Here is a 26,574-nt window from a genome sequence, read left to right as displayed (position 1 = left end):
ACGTATGAAATCTCACACTCATGCCAACAGCCTTCCAGGCTGCAGCAGCTACTTCCTTTTTGCATTGCTACGCAGCCGGGAGCAACCACTACGATATTGTGCAGTAAGAATAAATTACTTCGCTCTATTTTATGTGTCAAAATACTTGAACTATTGAATTTACTGCTAGAACTACCTGTGGTATTGTGCCACTTACATTCAAATATGCTGGAATTTCTCTGTCCTGGGATGTATCATGAGACAAAGCACACTGTATTGCTTCAGTCAGAATTTTTTAATTGTATTCCTACAAAATCATGTAAACATTAGCATACAGATCCAGAAAAATCAATGTAACATAATGGTGCATAAACTGTAAGTTTAGAAGAATGTCAGAACACTTCAACAGTTTATAAATTAATATATACAGCAATGGGTACTCATCATTAGGTAAGAACACCTCAAAACTGAGGAATTTAGGTGCAAGAGCTGTAAAACAACAGAAGGGCTCCGACACCAAACTTGACTACGAGGCAACACTGCAATCTACATGACTGCCTGTTGTTGTTTCATATTAAGCATTCAATTTAGCTGCTAAAAAGTATAAAACAAAAGTTTTGGTAGGAACTTTATTTTTATTTGAAATCATATAGCAAACGTCCCTAAAGTAATAAAAAACTCAAAAACCGGAATACTCCATAAACAGGTTTCTAGAAGAGTGAAACTGAAGCTTATTAGGCTGCACAAAGGGATCATCGGCATCTCCAATCCACGCTACTGCAAACAGAGCACCAAAAGGCATCTCTAGCTAAAGAAAACGTTTCAGGTGGTTTACAAATGGAGAGTGGCAGCTGGAGGGGGAAAAAAAAAGATGCAGAGCACGTATTGGGCTGGTGCAAAGTTCCTGCTTCCACATGCAGCATTCTGGGCAGTTCAGCCCTTTATTAAATTAGAAGGTCATGGAATGTAACATCACTGTTAATTTGTTAACTCAGGGGTATTTTGCTTAAAAAAAAAAAAACAAACATCCCAAAACAACCAAGAAAAATATAATCTTCAGCCTGTCTGCGATCAAAGCCGTATTCAAAGTGTTCTTACAACACGCCCTTTACAAGATCAGGGACACAGAGTAGAACGCAGGACACGTCACTCTTATTCACATGAAACGTTAAACAGAAAATGAGTATTTTCCTTTTCTCCTGCCCATGCAACCATATTTCGGGGTGGGAAACACATGGTAAACATATCCTAAAGAATGATCTCAAATAAAAGGCATTCTTCCCCATAGCAGGGAATTCTCAGGTATCAGTGAAAATACAGACCGCATAAAACGACTAGGATTACCCGGGAAACACCTGACACTGCAAAAACTCTCTTAACTGGATACCCTATAACATGATCTTCAGAGAATCTTTCCAAAGTTAAGTACATTTTTCTGTTTCTAGAGTTGAAGTAGAAATTTATGCCCTCTTATTTTGGTACATTTTTCATACCTGACAAATCCCTTCCCCTCACAATGAGAATTAATATTGCACTAATAAAGATGTATTTACAGTAAAGGGGAGGTCACGTCTAGCCACCTAAAGCTTTTTGCTGTATTTTCTTCCAGTTGTCTAGGAACAAATTCTGTTCACCTTTGCTATAGCACATCCTGAGTGGTAAGGTGAAGAAGGTTTGGCAGATAGCACCAATTTTCCATCACTTGCCTTAGCAGGGTACATTTACCATCGGCAATGCATCTAGAAGCACTACCGTAGTTGAACCTAAATGCCCAAATAAAAGCTTCTTATAACCAGTTATTCCTATTGCCAGAATCTGAGCTAACACTGAAACACCAGGAGCAGGAGAAAAGGTTGCCGCTAACTCTGAGGATACAAGCTGCAAACAGAGGAAAAGGCCTGAAATTCTATCCCAAATCTTTTCCTTATAACCGGTGGGGGTGGAGAAAACTACAGCTGGTGGGAAGAATAGGAAGAAACCCTTAAACTGCTGTGTCTGTCTCCTTCCAAGCAACACGCTTCCAGGCTGCCTGCTTTGCATTAACACAAAGGTGCAGCACTCTGAGGTGTTTATAAAAGACCCAAACTCTTTGCTATTGCTTCCACCAGAGCAGCTCAAGCAGCAAGTGCTTTATTGTAAGCCAGACTGCCAACAGCTTCCAGCGTTTAATTACCACGTTGTGTTTCAGGCTTGGAGATGTTTTATTTGACATTAGCCAAAAGGATTTGTTGATACTGGAGCCTTAGCTCACTACATTTCCTGCTGTGGTTTTCACCTGTATTGCTGAACTAGCAACTACAACAGACCAGAAAATCTAACACAGAAGAGGCTAAACTTAGCAATTGGGCCTTAAACTTAAACTGGGTTTAAACTACTAACAGACAAACGTTTCATTGGATTGGCCTTGTACATCGACCCGGAAAAGTTTTATCACAGATTTATCTGCAGTTTTGTGTAAACTATGAATGTACTACAGCAACACTAATGTGGTATTCACAGAGATAGTCATAGCACAGCTTTTACACATCTTTTGCCCTCTCTTCACCGTTATCGTTCCCGTGCCTAAAAAGACACGGGCGCAAACTCCTAACAAGACCTCATGTTCTTATCTGTAGCCTGCAGGCTTTCCTCCCACTGATACGTAAGTGATTTCCATTTTCTCCCTCACGTCATCCCGTGGGGATCTCACGCTCACATATACGCATACTGCGATAAAGGAGAACCAATATGACAATATAAACACAACTAGCAGACCTTAATTCAAATGATATCGCCAACAACAGTGAACCATGAGAAACTTCAAGTATACTAACATGTCTAAGACCTTGCTCAATGCTGTAACAGATAGCACCAGCAAAATGGCATTGAAGAGTTTCACATTAAAATGTTTCCCTCTCCCTCTAACTTGGGTCACATTCCTCATTTTCCCACCCTCCCATACTTGTTTTTTTCACTGCTTCTTCATGCTAACTTTTATCTCTGATTCGATAAAGGCAATGCAGTTGTGAAATGCATCATAGCTCCTCCAGAATCTTTCAAATTTTAACCATTTATTAAAAATAGATTAAACCCAGGACATTTTAAGTTAAATGAATGAAAACGTTGATAAGAACAACAAAGGTACCGTGGCAGTCTTAAGGAGGTAATCAGATGATGAGTTTTCAGTAAGAACGATCATTACAACACTTCTCTCAAAAATCATCGCAGGAGTTACATGGCTGCCTGTACTCGAGCACTAAGCTTACATGAGAAACCTAGGTAAGATCTCCAAAAAATAAAGGCAAAGGAGTATAGAGAAATCTTCTGAAGTCTTTCAGCAATCTCAACTGAAATACAATTGTATACCAAAATATTCTGCTTAATAAGGTATAATGCAAACCAGATTTACCAAAAAAATCTGTTCTGTACATACATGAACAAGGTTTTCATGTATGAAACCATCAAACAAACAAAAAAAATTCTCATCTCAGAGGTGGGTGTTCTTTTGTTTGGGTGTTATACATAACTACCAATGCAGTCAATATATATTAAGTTAAGCCAATTATTACATTATACCCAGCAATTCACAAAATATACCAACGGGAGGAGATGCACAATATTCTGGTCAAATACATTTGTTTTAATCCTCAAAGCACAACACTTTTTCTTCATCATCATCATCAGTAGAATCTGCATAGGACTCAATGGTATTGTATATGAAAGAGTACAGCTTGACTTCTGGTCCTGAAGTAGAACAGCTTCTGCATTCTTCATTGTAATATCTCAATAACAGCCTATAAATGTCCCCTTAAAAATAAAAAGAAATCATTAAAAAACACGTAAGATCATGCCGTATGAAGAACGTAGGGTTGCAGATGAAGGCTAGGAATGCACCCTCATGCTGAGACAGTGGCTAGGGATATCACTTTTCAAATGAGCAGTGAAAGAGGAGGTAGACAACTGTTCAGGGAACGTGACTGTTTCAGAGTTTGTTCAGAACACAGGGTGGGCTGCCTCAACCTCCTGACAAGCCTTCTGCACGAAGGCGTGTTAGGCTCGCACACGTATTACTTACAAACGCCTTGCCAATTACTTCACTTTGTGCTTCTGTCCCAGAAATTGAAGGCATGTAACAATTACAGTGGGACCATGGATAGTCTGCTTTTCTTGTATTGCTAATGGATGACACATCTGACCACATCTTGCAGGATCAAGCCACAACCACTGTAAGACGAATCTTTATCAAGAATGCATAAGCAGCTTTTCCCTTTTTAAAGCATTTGAGGTATATTAAAAGCTTTTGCAAACCTTCTGGATACCACATGTATCTGTTTCCCAAATTCTGGAGCATAACTCCTAAATGAATTAGAAATGGATTCTAGAAGCCTTCTAACAGATTAATACTGCACAGCTGGCCCTAAATCAGATCTCTGAATCAGAGGAGTTCCCCGCTCTGGAAACAGGTACAAAGAAACCAAGACCTGTTTGCTCGTGTTCAGGACCTGATGACAATAATTCTTATCGGACAATTTCCATTTCTAGAGACGGTTAAGTGTCTTTGCTGCAAGAAAAGATTTCTTTATGCTCACCAATAGTTTGGCCCTTCTCACAGAGAAAAGTGTGCATGCTGTAAATATCCCGCATCAGCTCCACATCTCCAAAGGTAAAGTAAACAACATCACGTCCAGCCTCAGCAGCTGCCAGTATCTGTATTAAGGCTGAAACAACAAAGCAGGTTACACACACGAATACAGGATAAAATAGTTTGCTGAACAGACAAACACAGCCTAAGTTTACAGCAAATAATGGTACCACCCATGTGCCTGTGAACACTGCTAAGCAATCCGAACAAAGGGTAGATAAAGAACACTGGGCACTGCAGCTCAGGGCTTGATATATTCTGCAGGAGTGGCTAGTGACAACCACCCTTGCTTTCCAGATGAACAATGTGGTTAAAGATCAAAGGGGTTTTTTTGGTCCGTGTCCCCCCCAAGCAGCATGCAGCCATTCATTATCCAATAAACGTGCGTGACAGCATATGACTGCAGAGCACCATCTTACATCCTGGTTTAAGCTACTCGCGTCAAGTCACAAATAGTGGGGTAAAAAGCATCCATTAGCACATCACAATTTCCATTCTCTGCCACCCTTCAGAAGGAATAGAGCCAAGCCTTTCACTAGGTAAGCTACACAAAGCAGGAGCTGACCCAACTTTTAGCTCCTAAGAGGAAATCTATGGTTCTGCAGCCTCTTACTGAGCAATTTAAGGTATCCGTCTTACCTACAATAGAAGCATGCAGCATGGAATATGATGGCTCATTCTGACCTATAAAAGTGAGTGGCAATGCCAGGAATACAATTCAGGTTATTTAACTCCCAGCTTTGTGTCAGACTCGCTGGACCAAGCTGCATCCCAGGTTCTGGCAATGGCTAACATTGCAAAATAGACAGGCTTTGTTGCTCTATATGAAAAAGAAAGAGGAATGCTTCCTATCTTGGAAAGAGATTTTTGAAGATTTATCTTGAGAAATCATCTGGATACTGATCAATGGTCCAGCTGAGCCACGCTAATGACCCACTGCAACTGGAGAAAGTGTCTCTGCTCCAGCTAGGTTTTCTCCCCTCTCACCCACCTCCTGACTTCAGCAGCTCTCAGGGGCTCATCAGGTATCTCCCTGAGCCAATTCCATTCACCAACCTGGCACAAAAGTTATAGGACAAAAGAATAAAATCTAACTGTTTTCTGCCAGATTAGCAGTTGAATTGGCTGAGTGAAGGGTTTGCTAAGAGCCGGAGCTGATGCAAGGGAGGACACCAGACCATACAGCCAAGAACAGGCAAGAGGAGAAGAAAAACCAGGACCCTTTTAGGTAGCACCAAACTATTACAAGGGCACAGGTTTTTCAGCAACCAGCACCGCAAGGCTGGAGTGTCACAGATGCACGCAATCAATCACACGTTCATTTCAGGTAATGTTACAACAGTCCAAATAATGGACCCTGGCAACTATTTAATCTATTGCAGCTTGTCTTATTTCAGAGCCTATGCATCCATAGTTCTGATATTAATTCTTTCCTTTTCTACCCAGTAAGGAGAGTTAATTAAAATGTGATTAATATTGTCTTTGTAAAGATTAATTTTAAATAAAATAGCATACGTACTGTATTACCACCTGCTAGTGGAAACTAAATAGAAAGCTGCTCATAGCTCAGCTCAAGAATCTTTCACATTTTTAAACAGAGACCTAATAAAATGCTGCGTTCTTTAATCAAAAAGCCCTCTTGTAAACCTATAGCTAAAAATTATAAATTACATGATTCACATGTGGAATTAATCTCAATCTGGGAATGATATTTTAATTAAACTACTGAACCAGCTGTGGATTTGGTAAAGCTTCAGTAGTTCAGCGTTTAAAGGGTCTAATTAACTAGCTTGCATAGGGGAACAGAACCTAATGAATCCTATTATTCATTCCAAACAAACAATGCTGCTTCACTTTACAGAAGGTATTAAAAATATCCTACTGTTTATTTTGAATTGCTATAAATCTTATGAAATAAGGCTCAAAATTTCTGTCAAGAATCAGACTTTGCAATCTTCTGAGCCCTAATGATATACAATACCACGTGAAATTTCCACGCCACTGATACAGAAAGGAGCATCACAGGAAGAGCAATAGCGCCTGTGGTGCAGGGGGCTGGGGGGATTTGGGCTCTCTTGCCCCTTGCACCCAGCTGAGGTGACCCCAATTTAACTCTTCTGGACTTGCACCTGAAGGAATGGCTGTGCTGACGTACCTTCTCCTACCACCCAGCAAGCATGGTAGAAACATCATACAGACCCCTCTGGGGACCCAGCTGTCCTCACAGGCCCTACATGTTCCGTCCCTTTTATCCAGAGGAAAGGATGTTATCACCAGGGGCTCCCCCACTGTGGTACCGCTGCAGCAGCGCGGCCAAAACGCAGAGCTGGTGCGAGGAAAGCGGCACCAGAGGGGCAGCAGGGGCAAGCAGAGTGGAACCCCGCTACTGCAGGCGCAGCAGCGCTGTGCTGGGTTAAACACCCGATACTCCTTGGGTCGTTGCCTGCTGCGGAAGTTCAGAACTGCAGTACTACCACGGTAGCTCCTCAATATCGCATGCATTCACGTGAGGCAAGATACGCGCTTTTCTCTCAGTAACCCTACAGAGGTCTTTTTAAAGCTGATGGCAGCCTTCCTATTGAACTTTATTTTCTCAGCTGAATAACACCACCAATTCAGCTAAGAGTACTTTCTCACAGTCATTGCAAGTTAGATTTCTGTATTTATGAGATGCTTCATTAGATCATCTCCTTCACATTGTCAACACTTTTCCCATCTTCAGACAGTTGCATAGAGCCCCTGCAGCTAGTAATTGTTAAATTATCCTCTGGGTTGAAAAGCAAGACAAGATCTTCCAACTTCTCCCAATTACATAAACATACTTTTTTCAGCATTGAAAGTCTAAAGTTTATACTTAAATTTTGTGGAAATATCCCTAACTTAGCTAGAATCTGTCTTGTTTACATGCCAGGTCTTTAATTTATAAAGCCAGATTATTTTTTTCCTCCCTTAAGACGACTTTAGTTTTCACATCATCTGTGACCTTGATTGAAACCACATTTTATACACAATCCTGTTCCTTTCATTTATGACTAAAACATAATGATGAAATATCATAGTGTATTGTGGTGCTTATCCAGTTACATCCAATTACATCAAATACTTTGGTGGTTCTGAAGCCTCTGTTACAGATCCAGGAACTACTTCTGAAAGGACAAGGGTGGATATTTAAGAATGTTACATGAAAAAACACAATTTTAAACTATGAAAACTATTTCGTGATTGCAACACACTGTCACACCTATGTAGTCAACAAAAGCTACTTATCTGAAACTGTGATACTGATAATCTCTGAGTTTTCTAAAGCATATTCTGAAATGAAGAATTTATGAGTTGCTGTGAGTGTAAAAGATTATTCTCCAGTGTAAGAAATTTGCTTATAATGAAGTAAAAGCATGGAGAGAATCTGCAGTTCAGAACACCCTACACAGCATTGTAGAACAAAAGGGAAAAACACCTTTAGCACTTATGACTGTGCAGGGAGCACCTGTGAACTAGAGGAGACTTCATCTGGTTATCACACATCAAATGCAACTCTATTCTGACAAACGCACACATGACAAACTACTGCACTCTTTCTGTAGCTCACAGTTTATAAAAAAAACGAATGAAGCCATCGTTTCTACTCAGCATCAGCTCAGAGAAAACCACCACATACTAAATGACTGGCTCCATATCCTATAGCACATCACCATCATTTCATTCTCTTTATTAAGTATTGATTTTTCAGAGTCAACTAAGAAATTAAGCTGAGTTTACAAAAAGAGTAACTGAAGTGCAAGTTAAACCAATGTCTTTCTCTCTAAGGTCTGCCAAAAGAACAGGAGAAGACTTGAGAGTACACACATAGATTTAGATGAATTTTTGGTAACAGCAGTGCTGTAACTTGCTGTTAAGTCTTAAATCTCACAAACTTTGGGAAAAAAATAAGGTTTATCCAAAACTAGAGGAAAAGTTACCTAAATGAAAGCTCAAACAAAAATATTAAGTTAAAATAAAACTGAGAGAATGTTCAAGTCTTTACATGCTCTTGTTCTGCCCAGAATTCATATCCAAGTTATGAAGCACCATGTCTCATGGCTCATTTCTTTGTCTACATCAAAGACTTTTCTTATGGGCTCCCTCACCAATGGACTCGGCTCTGGTGGTCTTTGCCAGTATGCTTCAGTTTTGAGCTCTGACCAATGGGGAGAGGAAGTAAAGCATTGCAGTGAGCAACCCCTCTTCTAAAAGTGACATCCAGTGCTGAACAAATAATGGCTTGGATCAGATGAGCCATATTTTTATCAGAAATCCAGACATTAAAAACAGTATACAGGGATATTACAGTTTAGATCCAAGAGGAGGCTTTATGCGGATCAAAGCATTTTTTAAGCCTTCCTAACATAATCATAATCAAGCACGATCAGATCCTGCAGTAAATACTAATTCTGATATTGATGATGTGCACTTGGCAGACCATTTTATCTAATGGAAATCAAAAAACAACTGTCAGGAAATCAATAAGCACTGAGAAAAAAATAGATGCTCAATGAATAAAACACAAAGAAAGAAAACTAATGAAGCTGGTAGCCTGATGACTGTTTGTCTCAATGTAACTGAAGCTGTTCAGAAAAGCAAATTTCAAATACTCTCCAAATGTTTGAAAACAACAAAAATGTAAATTTCTACTTAGAACTATATGATTCACGGTATCAATTTTAAGTGTCAGGATCCATCAGTTCTTGACTTGAAGGGAAAAAGTCTTAAAAGAATGTAGACATGTGATATCTGACGCATTATAATTACTCTAATTAAAAATAAACGAACATGAAAAATTGAGTGATATAGCAGGCCAGGCAGGAAAGAAAGCAGCATCTCTGAGTGACTGGAAATCTCTCTGGCATACAGCAATGTATTAAGGAGCAAAATTAAACATTAAGCATTGCCAGCAAGTTTGTGAAGCCGTGCAAATTACCAGATACTTTAAACAGCTTTGCAGAGATACAAATTTTAGGCATAATCTAAAAAGAATGCTTCAGAAAGGTCAACTGATTAATACGGCTAAGAACTGCAATGAAAGTGGTCTTTTGTGAACTAATGTTGCATGTCTGTGCTTTTGAGGTTTCAGTGCTATAGGTCCTTGGTAAACCTGACATTTCAACATCACGTACTTACCTCAAACTTTAAACTGAAAATAGCATATAAAAGCAGCTTGCATTTTTATCATTTAATGGCACAGTACTCATGGCCTAAAGATCAAAGCTAACAAACCAGTTCTATGGACAGTTTAACTATTTTTCCAATTCTTGGCTAAAGTGTATTAGTTCAAACAAACCCCAAAAATGTACCTGAACAACAACAAAAAAAGGCCAAGAATAAAAATCTGAGTTATTTGATTCATTTGGGCATTAATGAATTGTTAAAGTGTACCTTTTAATCGGGAGTCCCCTCCAAAGGCACCGCATCCCCAGTTTCCTGTGGCTATTGCAGAGAGATGTTGAGGTGGAACATTGGGCCGAGAGAAGCCACAGTAGGCCTGCAGGCAGACAAGAGTCAGAAGATGAAGTTCACAGGCAATCTGGTGCAATATTTTCAAACAATAAGATGACAACAATAATCAGTATTGTTTCTAGCCATACCAAATTCAAACTACTTCAATACACCATTAGTCTTCCTTTAAACTTAAGGTTAATCACTAAAGAATTCAAGGCAAAAAGAATTCTGCCTTTTTTGGCTTCAAGGTAAAAATTAGATACAGGTGCTGACTCCTAGGGGTTTCATCACAGCTATAGGAAACTTTTCAGGGGAGCCAGAGCTGAGAATAACTTTTAACAGTAGATTGTATCACGTTTGTTGCTTTTCGGCCCATTTAGCATACATGGCAGCTGAACTGCTGTGTCCAGTATTACTGAAATTCGTCAAAACTGAAAATAAAATACAAAATGGCATCTTCGAATACAGGTCTAATGCCATAAATGATGTTAGGAGGAAAAAGTGTGATATCACTAAGAAATTTTGAGTAAAGGCAGGTGCTTCCATGTATAGAAAAAAAAGGATAAATCTCTCTGGGAGGTTTTTCAACAGTACAAAAATTTATTGAATTGGTACAATTGTCTGGTACAGTTGGAGTACCTGCGGTTTCACTCCCATCTGACCTAAGCTGCAAATTCAGACTTCTGTTAGCTGTAATTTAGCAGGGTACCATGACTTTGAGTTTGCATAAGGAGCACTTACATATCATTAGGTGCATGCACCTTCTTGAGCTCTTTCAGGTCAGCGCTATTAGGGTGCTTAACATCCAAAGCCTGTTTGTACAAAACTAGTGGCCAAGCACCAGTGCTCCGGCTGTGTGGACAGTAATTCTTCAAATTCCATCCTCCCAGTGAGGGAAATGGATTGATGTTGCAACAGAATGCCATTTTCTTTTCAGCTTTTACTTAGTGGGCATGTATTTCTCAACTCGCCAGGACACGGAGAACAAAAACTGTCTCATCGGACACAATAAGAAAGTCAGCAAATACTTGTAAGGACTTCAGCAGCAATGAATAAAAACATCTAAGCGCTCCCCTATGATTTTTCATAGCAAATAAAGGATAAAGATGAAACTAATCGGGTTTTAGAAAAAGACACAGTGCATCAATATTTTAAATCAGTTTCACCTGGGAATACAGGAATCTGAAAGCTTTCGGTGCAGTTTTAACGCAGTTGCTTCCATATGGGAAACAGAAGAGCTGTTCCTTTTGAACTACACAAACGAATCTGCTTTTAAGCTGCACACAACTTCACATATATGGTATCTCATATTATTTAGTAGTAGTATGATGTTTGCAAGTGGTTTGTTTTCATATAAAACTGTTATTTACAGTTCTCACAGTTAACGCTGTTTGAAACTTAACTGTTCTGCGTACCATAATTCTTAGGGAAGCGTTTCTTGCCAAATATGAAGCTGTAGCTTTTTTTTAATTGGTGACTATCAAATTAGGCTCAATGACAGTTATAGGGGGAAATCCAAGGCCAGTTATAAGTCAGTTGTTCCTTAGGATTTGGAAAGTGGAACTTGCAACTGAAAAAATTACTGCTAAGAAGAGTCTTGTTTTCTGAGTATGGGTTAAACCAGAAACTAGGGTCAGGCTCGCAAAGTTACCTTTTGAGAAAACTAACCGAGAGTGAACATCTGGTTCTTTAAGACAAATGGATCTTGTAAAGGAGAAATCACACAGGCTTATAAGAAAATAGAAGTTGTAAGACCAATCACTAAGTTGTTTCAATCATTTCCTTAATGTCTAACAAAATAACAGGCAAAAAAACCCTCTGGATGCGGAGCTGTGTCCACTAATACATAGTACACTCGTATTTCAAAGCTTGTGTGCACATACTGTGCTTACCAAGTCTTGATTTATTAAATTATAACATAAATAGAGTTGCAGCTTATTCCATCAACTTGCTTTCACCCACAGAAAAATTTTAAAGTTATTAATTTCAAATCAAACTGAAAAGACCACCACAGTACATTAAAAAATATTTCATTTGTTAAAGTATTATAGAACCTCCAATAAACTTAAGGGAATTTTTACTGTAGTAAACAGAGAATTAATTCAGGCTTAAAATTTTCTTTAAATACCAATCAGTCCTCATCAAACATCAGCCAAACCAACACACTGTATAAAAGTTGCATGGATCTACCATAATTTATTTTAAAAATCCAAACCCAATCAATAATATTGAAAATTGTAGGCAGATCATAAATTCACTAGAGTAGGTAATTTGAATTTTGCACTAAGATATCACTGAAGTTTACAAAATTTATTTACTGTCTTTTTCAGGGCTAATTTCATTACCAACCATGAAGAAACAAGCTGATGAATGTTACTTTAGTCAAGATGCTAAGGTTTTATGACTAAATTAAATCAGTCCTTCAGCATGGTACATCACTGGAGGGCAGAGGGGGGAGGAAGATGAGCTTTCAGGTATACTCCCTTTCCAGCTGAGAATTAGGAACACACTGCCCTAATGTTTGAATTTTATTAAAATGCATCCTATATTATTCTATACCCTCCTATACTACAGAAAGCAGGAGACTAACAACAGTAGTATTGTGCCCTTGTATTTAACACCCTAGCTCAAGCAGAGGCCCACTGCATCTATAAACATAGAAGCATGCTAAGTAGGCTTTATTGTTAGCGTGCTTAGAAACCAAATATATACACACTGATACAGTATAACTGCATAAGCATTCTTGTACTCAGCTGCCCAGTAAAAATAGCATTGTCGTTGCTACAACAGGCCACAGACCTTTCACCACCTATGCCTTACACTAGCCATGCAAGGCTCTCGTTCTGCCCCATTAGCCTTCTTATTAACTTATGAGAATTTGCTACATGAACTGGAGATTGATACCAGGCATCTCTTGTTAAGAGATAAAATTTGTGTGGGGTAACAGCAAAAGCCTTGAAAACACTGGCACAGGTTGGAAACTAAGGCCTCGAAACTATAAACAGCTCGCTGATGGCAATTACTACTCATTGAAAAAGTGCAACCTCAAGATCTGGGAAAAGACTGTTAACTTCAAGAAAAGAAAATAAGCAGCAGCAAAGCAAGAAGAAAAACAAGTAATATTAAAATCTCAGCCATGCAACACGATAAAGCACCTGCCATGGCTTGGGAATGTAACCCCATGTTCCCAAACATTATGCAGCACATAGTCCAGAGCAGAGACCAAGGTATAGGAATCGTCTAGAAACACAAATATCTTATTTAGGGACACAATCCAAAATTACGGGGCTGGGGAAGGAAAAAAAAGATGTCCACTGCAGTTCCATCTTCCCTTGTCAAAGAGCTCTTCAGCCTGGCAACTTTGACGACTGAGACTATCAAGGACCACAGCCACTGGAGCAGTGCAGTTTTGTATCTGCACAGCTAACATAGGGTGAGGTCAAGGATTGACTGCTTTGAATACACAGTGATAACAAATAATAATGTGTAATTATTAGTAGGAAGTGTGCTGCTTCTGAATGTTGGTGTGAAAGCTTTGTTTAAAAGATTAAAACTGGCCTGAACACCCCCATCACTGTAAGCTCTAACTGGTAGGTATATATATACACATAATGAGCTGCAACAGCCCTTACAGCTATTGTGCAAATAAAGGAGATTTATTAACAGCTGGATCTGTTCTCAAGAAGATATCAGTATGAAAAGATGAACTCCCAGGTAATATGCAATACCCTAAGAGCAAACAAGAAAGGTGGAAGAAAAGCAAGTGGCACTGTATTTATCACTGTCACCATGTTAAAACATGAGGCACCCTCTTCTCCACCTTGACTGTAGGGCTGAGTCGGATTCAGCAGAGCCAATCATGGGAAGAGAACTTAAAAATCATAATTCAGAGGCAGGACAGAGAAGAGTTAACAGAAGGTCTATCCAAATTTTGTTTATATTTTTTAAAGTTCGATAAAATACACCTTTGAGTAGCAGATCAAAGGATGATTAATTCTGACAAGCTTCTTGCATTAACATTGGACAGCAAAACCCTGAAGTACACCTTTTTTAAGAGACACAACTAAGCAAGAACTTCTTAGCTGAAGATAATACAAAAAATATTTGAAAAGGTACTATAAACACTAGGCTGCAGGCCGTTGTAAGAAGTTACTGGCCTTGTTGAGCTCTCTTCTAATTTTCTCCGGACCAAACTGATCAAGGAAACGTCTGAAGTGAAATGCATCTATAGCCACAATTTCAGTGTAGCGTCGCTGCCATTCATCCCTAAAATTGGAGGGAGGAGAAAAGCAGATGACATTAGTTGTTTAATATTGTCCATACAATCATGACCCAAAATAAGCAATTCCCTGCAGAGCGTCTCTGTTAGAAGAATCTAGAAAGGTGAGCTCATAACAGACAAGGGAGCACTTTTTTTCTTTGTGGGTTGGGAATGAAAGCAGCAGCAGAAATGAGACAGGTCTCCCTATGAATTTAGAAATACCCTGGCTAGACTTTGGACATAAATATGAAACAAATCTGATTACACAGCGCTATTTATTAAGTACATAAGAACACCACAAGGTCAAAGAAAAGCAGCACTTTGGCTCTCTGTCTTCCTTCAATATTTAAATGAGAGTACATTGTGTATGTTTCTACATCAAATGAATAATTTTGTGTATACGCTATGATAACATTGTTGGAGAAAATTCAAGAGCTTGGAGCCTTCTCAGATTCATGACACTAAATCTTATTTGCCACACATCAGCTGCACTGTGGCACCTGAGGTATCAGTCAAAATTCTTGCGACATTACAATACAAAGTTCAATTAATATCTTAACAAAATTTTGGATTAAATACATCTAACTGTAAAAGATGTTGATTTAAGAACTGGCATATTGGCAGGTACTATTTATTACTATCTCATTTTTAATATAACTTTTTAGCTTGTTGGCTCTACTGAAGAGAGAAGGCTCAAACAGTCAAATTCTCTATTAAGGCAAATGCTAGGAAATACTGAAAGCACGAAGTTTTCAAATTTATAACATGTATTTGTTCCTTCACTTGAAATATGTATGTGGAACTTTACCTTGGGGTCCTATCTTCATGGCTTCTTGCCCACCGGTAAGTTTCTGCATAGCCTGTATACTCACTGTACTGCTCAGTACCTGAAACAAGTGATTTTCCATATTACATACAAAATATAGAGATATTTTTTAACTTGGCAAATCTTTCATAGGAATCACTGCTTCTCCAAATGAACACACAGCTCTCAGAAGCAATGGAAGATAGAGATTCGTATCTCCACCAAGAATACAAGATCCTCTGGTAACCAGTAGAAGCTTCTTTTCCACAGATGATGCATAGCATCCGCTATAGAACACAACAAGTGCAGATCTATGAGTGCTGTCCAGTACATAACAAGAAGGTAAGTTTTCGACTTAGCCACTCTCAAGTTCAATAGCTTCTCAAAAATCTGCCTGTCGTCTTCAGAGTTTTACTGGCTAATATCTGGTTAACAAAGATTGTGAGCCTTTCCCCCACCAGCATTTTGCTTTACTTTTTCAGGTTACTACCTGGAAACACAACGATAAAACAGTCACTCCGCTACTGAAAACACAGCAACCCTACTTAATCACAATTTAGCAAACATCTGGGCTGACAGTTTAGGAAACACAAGAAGAAAAAATACAAGGAGAAATACAAAATACAAAGAAAACCCGATGGTCAGAAACCAAGCAGATTTCCAACACACCAGTGTGACCCAGTTTGTCACCCTACAGTCTCCTGAGGACAACTTTACATAAGGATAGGGAGGACTGTTAAGCTTCCTAGTGTCATTGCCCAGTAAATCACCTCTTTCCCTTGTTATAGTTTTGGTTTACATCTGTTCAGCCTGATTCCTGCACCGTGGGTCCTGACATGAATTCTCAGATATCACAGCAATTAATAGCACTGAATAGACCGAAGGACACTGCTCTCAGCTGAAGTGGGCAGTACCAAGAAGCTACTTCTGTAAAAGGTCAAGGACCCGCAAAACCATGGTGAGTCTGGAACACACCTGGCTGCTCTGTGAAGTCCAGCAGGGTATCTTGGCAAGCATTAAGGTCTGTAAGAAAGTAGCTCATTAAAGACCTCCAGTAATTTTAGCTATTATGCTCTGCTATGCCAACTCCTTTTCAAAGGTTTATCCCAAGACCAAGGAGAGCATTTTAACTGAGAGTAAGGATCATAACCTTTCTAAAAGGCTGCCTTTCACCTCATTTAACCAAACTTCAGGACTTTGCTTCAAAGAAATACTCCTAAAGTAACACCACAGCAAAATCACTGCTTTTCCCCATTTTGAGCTCACAACAGATGAATTTCAAAAGTGAAGGACTGAAAATACCACCTTGTTTGGAAAATTTCAGCTCATACAGTTCGGCACAAGTTATAAATGATATGGGTAAAGAAGGGAACTGTTAAGCAACACCTTACTTACAAACAGTAGACACCAGCTATGCCTATAAACATAACAGAAAAATAGGTTTTAGAAAGCCATGTAAGCTGACAGCACAAAACATCTGATTATTAAGACAGAGTAATCCCTAACTATCACACTGATCAGTGATACTCTGAGATTACGAATGTTTCAATTTAATCTCAAAGTTTTTCAATCTCTAAATTAAAATAAAAAGCTGAAGAAACATAAAACTATTCACTTTTAACATCACCTGACAAGGGAATTTGAATGCTTACTGTCAGAAGCCTCAAGCACAGGAAACGTAAGCTGTTAAAAACTGTTTAAAATGATGCAAATACTTCAAGACGTTTTCCCTATTTACCCAAATTCATTTTAACTGAAAAGATTTTATCAGCACTCACCTGCCCTATTATCCACTCATTATTTATTTAGATTTGTCGAGGTGATTAACTATACTGAGGGCACACGAATTCCACTCAGGGCTATTGTGAAAAGTTACCATAGAAAATGAGTGGGATGGTAAGAGATTCCTCACCAAGAATTCACTTCCTGTTACAAAATTAAAGTCCTCATGAAAGGACAACCATGAGCAGCCTAAATATTCAGAAGTCAGCCTTCTAATTGAATTGTAGGCTATCAACCTTCAGTAAGACTCTTCCTGCCATAGGAAAAACCCAAGTTTTACTGACATGCTTGGAAGAAGGGTCTGAGCAAATAGTAATAAAAGGCAGACAACGGAAGTATGTGACTTTTCTGAGAGCTCTCTTTAGGGGACAGAACTAGCAGAACTTCCAACTTGGAAAAGGAAGCATTTCCTTTGGTGTCTAGCACATGGAAAGAAAAGACTAGATTATCCAGATATTGTAACAAAATAGACTAAATGACAGTCAGAATATTAAGCTGACTTTTTCAAGGTCCATTGCTTTCATTAATTTTTATGGAATTGCAGTGTCTGATGATGAAAGCACCAGGAAACAAACAAACAAGCAAATACATGTATACACACACTAAAAAAAAAAAAAAAATAAATCAATAACAGAGAAAGTCAGATCACATGAACTCTAAACTCACATCCCAGAAACCCAAAGTTAATGAAAATCAATGAGTTTTCATAAGTGAAGCTCTGGAACTGTGTCAGACAAAGATGGTTATTCAACCAGCATCACTTTTGCCTGTGAACTACCGGGATATAAACTGCTGTTGCCAGGAGAACAGAAGCAGTACAGAATAAACTGAGTATGCTGATGTTTATAGTGAATCTTTTTTCTTCCCATTAAAAAAAAAATAAAGGGGTAAAAAAAAAAGCCAAGCCACAAATGCAGCATAATAGCACAGTTCCATCAGAACTTTAAAAACAAGCTACAAAATAAGCTTAAAAAGCCTAAAGTCAGAAGAAAGTATATACAAGTATGATTCAAAAATACATTCTTTGTGAAACTTGTAATAGTTACAGCATCAGACAAACAGCAAAACTACCAAGTGTTAGTGCTTATGGGACCTCATCCATCTAGAAAGAGTTGCAATTATTACTAAAAATAAATATACCTTTCTCAGACTCCATAGTCTAGCTTTTTGTTTGCATTATGAAGTTCCATGGGATTGGGGAAAAACCCACCACACTGGCCCTCCAGTATTTCTTATGAGCTAGAAATTATACCTCTGAAGAGGCAGTACGACTAGCACTGAATAAAAAGGAGTGCATGTGAAAAGCGCAAGGGTATAGTTTTGTAGTCACCAATATAAATGCACATTTACTGCCAAAAGTGAGGGGAAGATCCTTCTCTCCCTTTCAATCAGTTCTTCTGATCCTTATCTTGTGCCACCATTAGTCTTCTGGCTCTCCAGACAGTGGCACGATCGGCCTGGTAAATCCAGCTGAAAAACAATTTTTCCCCTCTGAGTAAATTTTCAGCTGAACCAATTATCTAATCTCATTTACTGCACGGGTAATGTGCTTAGAAGTCTCTGAAAATGCATTGCTAAGATGCGGTCAGGACTGGCTGTTGTTCAATCAGTAGATTTAAAGCAGAGATGGAACACAGCTTCATCTGCTCTTAACGCTGCCAGAGTATATGTGAACTCAAAGAGGAAAGAAAAAAAGCTGAATGAAAACCACTGACACTTATTCACAGCTCTACCAGAAATGCAGCTGTGGGAATCTCTGGCATTGCTGCTGACATTTCTGTAGGTAGATGCCTGTGTTGAAGAACCTGACTCTTCGCATGACCGGTTCCATATTCATTACAGCAGTGATCTTAACCAGATACTGTGCAATCACAACAAATTTAATTTCTCTCCAATTTCTCAGACTCTTCTGCAAATTTAAGCTACACAGTTATACCCATTAGGCCGCTGAGTCAAGATGCATCACAAAGAATGTAATCTATCAAGAGGCTTGTGACATGCAGTGGAGACTTGGCTAAGAACCGAGGTGGAAGAGCTCCAGGGATGAAATGAAAATGACAGGATGGCCATTTCCATTAGAGAAGAACACCATATCACAAGTACTAATTGCAAAACACAATAAAGTACTCAAGAAAACTAAAAGATTATTGTCGCAGTGAACAAACATCCTCACCGTCATTTGTTTGTGCCAAATCTGTATTTTTTGCAGGAGAATAGATGGTCTTTCAAAACATTCGTTTAGTGTTTTCCCCCCTCAGTTATTGCACACACCAACAGCTGCACACAGTTTTTACCCCTACCCAGAAGGGCCTCACCCGGAGGGCAGTACTTCAGTACGTTACTCTTCTTATAGTATCATATCCAAAACACACAACAGAAATCAGCAATGGCCAAGAATGTTCTGACTAATATTTTTAAAAGGTAATCGCAAAAGCCAATTTATCAAAAAGTTTTCACAGAAAAGGCATTAATTTTGGCAAGGTGGAAAAACAAAATAAGACACTGTCTTAAAAAGAGTACCAAGTATAAGACTGAAAACAAAAGATGTTCTGTCCAGTACAATCAATAGCTTCGGGCAGAGTAAGATTTGCAAGATCTAAGCTCGAATGTCTACTGTGCATGTGAGAGAAAGAAGCGCTTTGGAAGGACTTTTTCAAGAAATGTGTTCCAATACCTGTACAAATTCTTGACTGTTGTGGCAGCTCAGGTAACCAAGACCAACATTTTTACTATAACTAACTGATTACAATATTTGCCCAGAGGATCTCTCTGATCAAATCTTTTCCTTATAGCTGTTCTTTAGAGTAAATTAAAAAAAAATATAGCACCATTTTATTTTTTCAGTCATGAGAAATGCTGTTTTCCCATGCAAGGAACTCAGACACGTACAGCATGACCTGGGCCTCTCCAGTTCTTAATATTGACATTGTGTTTTATGCCAACTGTTTTGATCCAATGGATAATAAAACATTCCAAGCTCTATGACAGAGGTGGAAACAAAAGCAAAAACACTTTCAGCATAGCACTGGACAGACAATGCACCTCCATATGCAGCCCTTTAGCAACATACGAGAAAAACATTTAGGTTTTGATGTAATTATGAACCCATAACTAGCTTACAAGTAGCACAAATACATGTTCGTAATTTACAAGATCAAAACTCTTAAGAGACATTTCCTCACTTTCTACCCTTTTTAATAGATGCTGATTTTCTCCTCTTCCACTTCTTCCCCTTTATGGTAACCAGAAGGCAGTTCCCCATCTCAATTTTCCATCCCACAGATCACACGAAATGTTACAAGTTCCCGACAGGAACAAAAGAAAACCCCTGCTTTAACATAACAGAAGCATTACCTGCTAATAGCTGGGACTGGCTAATAGCTGGTAATTGCGGCTTTTACCTACACTGCCCAACAGTATACTTTAGCTAGACCTAAAGACACAGAGTCCTCAAACACATTTATACAGGATAAAAAGTACTGTCTGCTTGCTGTTGTTTTTTTGTTTCCTTCACAAAACATTTATGGTCTTAAGAGGTGGGGTGAAGAAAGTAGCTCTTTCTCAAATGAGTACTGACTTTTTCTCTTTTTTTTTTTACCCCTACAGCATTTAAACATTCTAAACTTCAACTTGAAATGTATTTTCCACATATAAAACCAGAACAAGATGTGAAATGTTTTCTGCAAAGACTAACCTGTGATAATAAGACATTCATTGTGATCCAGGACTTCAGTGATGAGCCTCGATACAATCAGTTCTGGGTTGATTAAAAAACGGATTTCTTCTTGTACTAGTCCTGCCCCAGTCACACCGCCTCCAACAAAACGGTTTGCAAAATCAACCTAACAAAGATATATTCAGGAGGATTATGAGATAAGCAAACAGCATAAAATCCTTTCGTTTACCAAGGTAAATCAAGTCCTGCACAAATTTCAATAATTCTGTTGGCATCTACTGCTATAACTTAAACACGCAAGCAGCAGGACAGAGCCTGATTAACAGCACACCTTTCTCTTTTTTTTTCCTTTCTGCTTCCCAGAAAACTTAAAACAAGTGAGAGATTACACTGGAAAATAAACTTTTGCATCTCAAATGCTCTGAATCAAAGTTTTGTGGGCCTTCTCTGAAGAGCACATATTTAAGAATAAAACACATTTCAGTAAACGTGAAAGATGAAAACAGCAAATGACAACATTCTTTTTTCATTTTATGGACATTGAAGAATTAAGCTGTCCTTTAATAAGCATTCTGCCCCAGCTGTCCATACTAAAACACTTTTAGATTAGCATTGTCCTGTACCTAAAGGAATCTCTTACGAATTCTCCTTGAAATGCACTTGAACAAAGCAACTAATTTTGATCATGAAGGTTTCTGCTTGAAACAGAGAAGCTCGGGACTCTATTTTTTGCTGCAATAATACATATTTTGCAAATTACTTTTTTATATAGACAACAGTTTTAAAAGGATTTGGTTTATTCAATAAAGTGATTATTATTTATGCAAATTAACTATCCATATAAAATTATCATTTTTTAAAAGTCACTTTATCTTTCAAATGCTATTAGCGTCTTACTGATTTTTATTTGGATAGCTGATGAGAACATGTTTACAGGAGAGGAACAAAAGTTGCTGGAGCGATATGAGTATATGTGTAGATTACAAGCTGATTCAGGAGTCCGAGTCAAGTCTAAAGCACAGAGAGCCAGCTGCTACTGCAGCAAGCGTTCCTGAAGTCTGTCCTGGAAATACTAACAGACTTCAGTTGTTTAAGGTTTGCTGACCTTGACTATGCTACAGAAAAGTAACATGAAGACTACCCAAGTGTTCAGTGCATCAGGGCCCCAAAAGCATTTTAACTGTGCTGAGTATCCTCACCTTGGGCGCCCCTTCTACATGTGTATGGCACATGGCCCCCCCCTACACACACACTCACCCCCCCTTGTCCTGGTCCTCACCCAAGACACATCACGTATGGTCCCATGACCAGCCCTGTCCTCTGCTGATGCCCACTTGCTGACCGGATGTCTAGGATTGATCCTGGTGACCTGACCCATCACCTTGCCTTTGTCTGATGACCAACAGCCTGTCAGTAGAAACTGTTCTTGTCACCATCCCTGCTCTGCTTGTCCCAGCCAGCGACCCTGCTGGCTCAGGCTAGGGTCACTGCGGGCTCCTGCATGGTCTTGCCTTGGTCATCCTGCTGCCTCTTAGAGGGAGCACTCTGTCTCAGCAGATACGTTGTTTGATAAGACTTGAAATAGCCAGGAGGAAAAATATCACATCCTAAGCGATTCTCACTTTTACAGGGTGCAACAGAAACAGTGCATGAAAAGGCATAATTCCACCTTCTCTCACCTGTGAGGTTACAGTATTGCTGAATAGAGAGACAGCAGAAAAATGGTTATCATTGAGCCAGTGCTGATTTCTTAATAATTTTAATACACATTTGAGTGCTCAAGTTTTATAGTCATAAGACATTTTAAAAGTTTGAATAAAAATCATCACAGAAAAAAAGTCCTCCTATTCTCTCTCCTCCTCTTCCTTTGCAGCACTTGTTCCTGGCTAAAGAAGTTGTGACTTTTTTTTTTTTTTTTTAGTAAACAAACTTCAGAAGGAAGACTTTTTTTAAAGACCAACAAAAACCAAACAACTAATTTGAAAACTCAGATGTGTTCCTTGCTATGGATATGGACAGGACATCCTTCTTAGGAATTACTTTTGCTGACTGGCTCCCAGACCAAAACAGTGGTGCTGGCAGCAGCAAGAAAGTCGCCTGAACCACTGACCTGGTCACTGTCTAGGGCACAAGAATAATTTTTTTAAAATAAACTGAAAACCTTGACAACTCATCAAGACCACAGCCTGAAACTTCTATCTTGTCAATCTTTGATCCTTGTTTGAACCAAAAGACCTGAAGCTGTCCAGGGCTTGTGATTTTCTGTCAGCTCTTTCGTACCAGGTACGTGTGCAAACCAAGATGAGCTGGAAAACACTGACAGTACTAAGATTGCCCATTGAATTAATTCTCATGTTTCTTTTACACTGCATAACATCTTGACATTTAAATCAATTGAGAATAAACTAATAACTTCATTAAGCTGGCAGACCATGAAAGTATGACTAAAACATGACATAAGGCCACATTTACTGTAATGTGCACTTACCTGTAGCATACCTTGTCCATTGCTTTCGATGGTGCCTTCGTAGGTGACATGCAATCTAGACAGCTTTTTCTGAGATCTATCATTGAGGAAAAATATTGTACAGAAAGGATGATTATAGAATTCCCACACAAAGACATCCGTTTTAAAAGAAAAGCCATCCAAACCCAAACTTCTTACACACCTTAACATAAGGTGGTCTAAAAAACCCAGGTGGATTCAGGAAAAGGCAGTTGCCTTTCAGAAACAATTTATAAATGTTTAACATAGTCAATTGTTCAGTTTCTCCACCTCTTTCGCCACAAAACTCCAAACTTGCAGTTCTACATTTTTCACACAAGTTTGCCCCGCATTAACTTGCTAACCAGCAAGAACACTGCAACACTTGTGTTTTCATGCTGGTTATGACCTATACTCCATTATATTTCCTGACATTTCTGAAATCAAGCCATTGCTCTCTTCTGCCCCCCCCCCCCCCCCCCCCCCCGGAACAGCACCAAAGATGTGCTACTGTTTAAAAATCCCCCTAAGACTTGTTGGCTTCACAGGCAAACAAACATACTGGAAAACTCAGGGCACCCAAACTACTTGTGGCGGTTCACCTGCTTCCCTCTGTACTTCTCTCCATAAATAATCCCCACCAAACATGGTTTTCTGTAGTACTACCAGGCCTGAATCAATTCCACATGAATAGGATTTGGTTCTCATTGATTTAAGAAATTTCTTATGCTAACAGCATGTTTGACTTACCTTTCCCAGTCCGGAAACTCCTGGAGACACTGCCTTGTAAACGTCACCAATCCCGTAGGTTCTACAGGCAAATCAACCCCAGAAGAAAACATATTAACTGCTGGAGCTTTAGTCCTTAGATTATTTTAAGAGGTAAGCTTTTAAAATTACAACAAACGTCATTCTTGGCAGAAACAAAAGAGCTTAACTTTCCTCAACAGCAGCTTTGAATCTTCCCGTCACTCCACGCTCAAATTGAAAACAAACAACATAAAGACCAAAATATTCACTTCTCCCTTTGGAGTTTGAGTATTTTTCCTTTTTCCAGATCAAGGGAAAACTATTTTCTCAGTGATTTTCACTTAAACTGTAAACGCTACTAGAAAGACTCAAAGATAAAGTAAAATGTGCTGCCACTTAGAAGAACAGAAATTGTGAACCTTTAGAAATGACTACTGTTCAGTGTCAACAGGCAATGCACACAGGACTCAGCCAACGGATGGGTGAAGCAGCAGTTCATATTTCCAAGAAAGTCCTATTTTGCCAATAAAGTAGTGGTGGTTGTGGGTTCCAAATCCAGCCGTTTCAGCCCTGCTAGTGCAATTCACTGTATTTCGACTGAGAGAAGACTCCTGCCCTCAAGAGAAGAAAAGGAGCCATTGCTCCTTGCAGGAAGGATGCATTATCATCTTCTCTCCGTTTTTTACTCAAAAAAAGCTCAGTTTTGCAACAGAAGGAAAATATCAACCTTTTATTAGGTGATGTCATCCTAATAAAAACTTCATTTCAGACTCATTTGTTTGATCCAGTAAGTTTGCTGTGCTGGCTTGTGAAAAACATTCAAAACAGTATGTAAAGCACAAACATATCCTTCCAAAAGCCTTAAATAATCCTCTGCTTTTCTTCAAAATTATAGGGGTTTAGGGAAAAAAGGGCTGCTTGCTCTAAAAAAAACAAGTGCCCAGCTTTCAGTAATCAAGTGCTTTTCCACAAGGGCACTCTGGTATCAGTGGCAATATTTTACAAATTAAGCATTCACCTTTTGAGCACAAAATCTTCAGCTGATATAGTCTCCACTGTGTGGTGGTTCGTTCTTGTTTCTTTTGGTTTTTTTGTTTGTGTGTTTTTTTTTGTTTTGTTTTGTTTTTACAAGGAATTCAATTACCATTTACAATAAAAGAGAGTTGCAAAATTACTATGGTAATTTATAGAGCTAAGTTACTTCAGTCTTACTAATTCCTTGAACAAAAAAGAACAAGAAATTGGGTCTTTTGAAGGTATGATAGGAATTTTTAGTTCAAGAAAAGAGCACTCGAGAATGTCATTAAATATTATCTAAAGTTATAACATTAAGAAATCTAATATGGTAGTTTCATAAAGCCTGTTCCCAACAGATTTCGTATGTACAGGAGGTCAGGAACAGCTGCATAAATGTAGGATTTCATTTGCATGAAAACGTTATTACTCAAGTACAAAAAAAAAAGCTGGTACACTATATCTCTTCTCAGTCCCACACATAGATCACAATTTACTTTGACCCCGGAGACTTAGTTCTATTGACATTGCTGAAAGTTTGATAGCTGAAACAGGATGTAGCTGCATTTAATTTGTGGTGAATTAAAGTGATGAACTGAACATGGTCTGAACCAAGTAAAGGGATTTTTATATTTAATAGCTTAAAGCTGTCTTTCTTCTAAAACCAACCCATCTGAGAGAATATGAAGCTAATAGTGAAATACTGACGTGTGAAGAAAAAGTTTTTTAAAAATACTATAATAAGGATATTGCTGCAGATATGATGTATGCTACTGCAGCAAAATCTCTTTTTCCCCCAAAATACAATATATAAACTCTCATACAGTTCTCAAAAAACTAAATCTTTTTTTGGAAGCTTATACAGACATTCAAATTCATGGCAACAACACAAGATGTGACTATGCACTGCACTAAATTCTAAAAGACTTGGGGATATCTCATGTCTTGCTATCACTTGTTCATTTGAACTGTGTGAACTTCACAGCAGCTTTGCTTTGGGAGAACAGAAGGGAAAAACCTGAAATATCAACACAAGTAGGGGAAAATCCCTCAGATCTACAAACCTTACAGTCAAAGGACTAAACATGCACAACGCAGGAAATCTGACTCTTGATTCAGAATCTTTAAGCCTGTGATTTTAATAACTACATACGGTGCTAAGTTCTCCCCACATTCTCAGTCTGATGCGGTGCAGCAAGTCATTGCATACATTACAAACGTTATACATATGTATATTTATATACACACTTTTTTTGTATCTGTACATATATATAAAGGGGGGTGAAAACATATTTCTATATTTTACACATCCCCCATACATATATATATCTCAGAAAAAATAAAACAGGATAAAGTCTGTGCAACAAAATTAACTGCATACATCATCTATGTGAGAAGTGACATGAATATGAATATGACTGTACTTAGAAGGCTGGCTTTTGTTACACGCTTCTATCGTAATGCTGCATAGCCATTTCTAATTTTAATGGGATTAGATTTTTCATGTATCTGCTTCGTAGCTCAAAAAAAAGAATATAGGATATACTTTTCTCTGTGACTCTCCTAAAATAGCAGAAAAGCGTCTTCAGTTTCTCAGGCTTCCTTGGTGACCGTCCTTCAAACAATCTGAAAAAAAGGGGAAAAATGTGATTGATTAGATTTCAGGGATATAGTGTGCAGTAATTAGGCTACTTACTAATTGTTATTTCATTTTTTAACTATTATG

The 26,574-nt window shown here is 38.5% G+C and overlaps 1 protein-coding gene across 1 annotated transcript in view; it reads right to left on the bottom strand.

Moving 5' to 3' along the window:
* Positions 1-259: 259 nt before the first annotated feature.
* PARG (poly(ADP-ribose) glycohydrolase) overlaps positions 260-26,574 on the bottom strand; it is a 72,186-nt gene continuing 45,871 nt past the window's right edge. Inside the window, exons 10-18 of the mRNA XM_075109474.1 lie at positions 26,395-26,474; positions 23,835-23,895; positions 23,088-23,163; positions 20,618-20,765; positions 15,145-15,223; positions 14,233-14,341; positions 10,013-10,118; positions 4,548-4,676; positions 260-3,765 (exon numbers count right to left, since the gene is read on the bottom strand). Of these exons, the coding sequence (XP_074965575.1) occupies positions 3,599-3,765; positions 4,548-4,676; positions 10,013-10,118; positions 14,233-14,341; positions 15,145-15,223; positions 20,618-20,765; positions 23,088-23,163; positions 23,835-23,895; positions 26,395-26,474 (955 nt within the window). The 3' untranslated portion in view covers positions 260-3,598. The remainder of the gene's footprint in view (positions 3,766-4,547; positions 4,677-10,012; positions 10,119-14,232; positions 14,342-15,144; positions 15,224-20,617; positions 20,766-23,087; positions 23,164-23,834; positions 23,896-26,394; positions 26,475-26,574) is intronic.

Source organism: Phalacrocorax aristotelis, chromosome 14 (genome assembly GCF_949628215.1).
Source record: "Phalacrocorax aristotelis chromosome 14, bGulAri2.1, whole genome shotgun sequence".
Classification (NCBI taxonomy): Eukaryota; Metazoa; Chordata; class Aves; order Suliformes; family Phalacrocoracidae; genus Phalacrocorax; species Phalacrocorax aristotelis.
The sequence above is the reverse complement of the archived record's forward strand: the minus strand, read 5'-3'. Positions and strand labels throughout refer to the sequence as shown.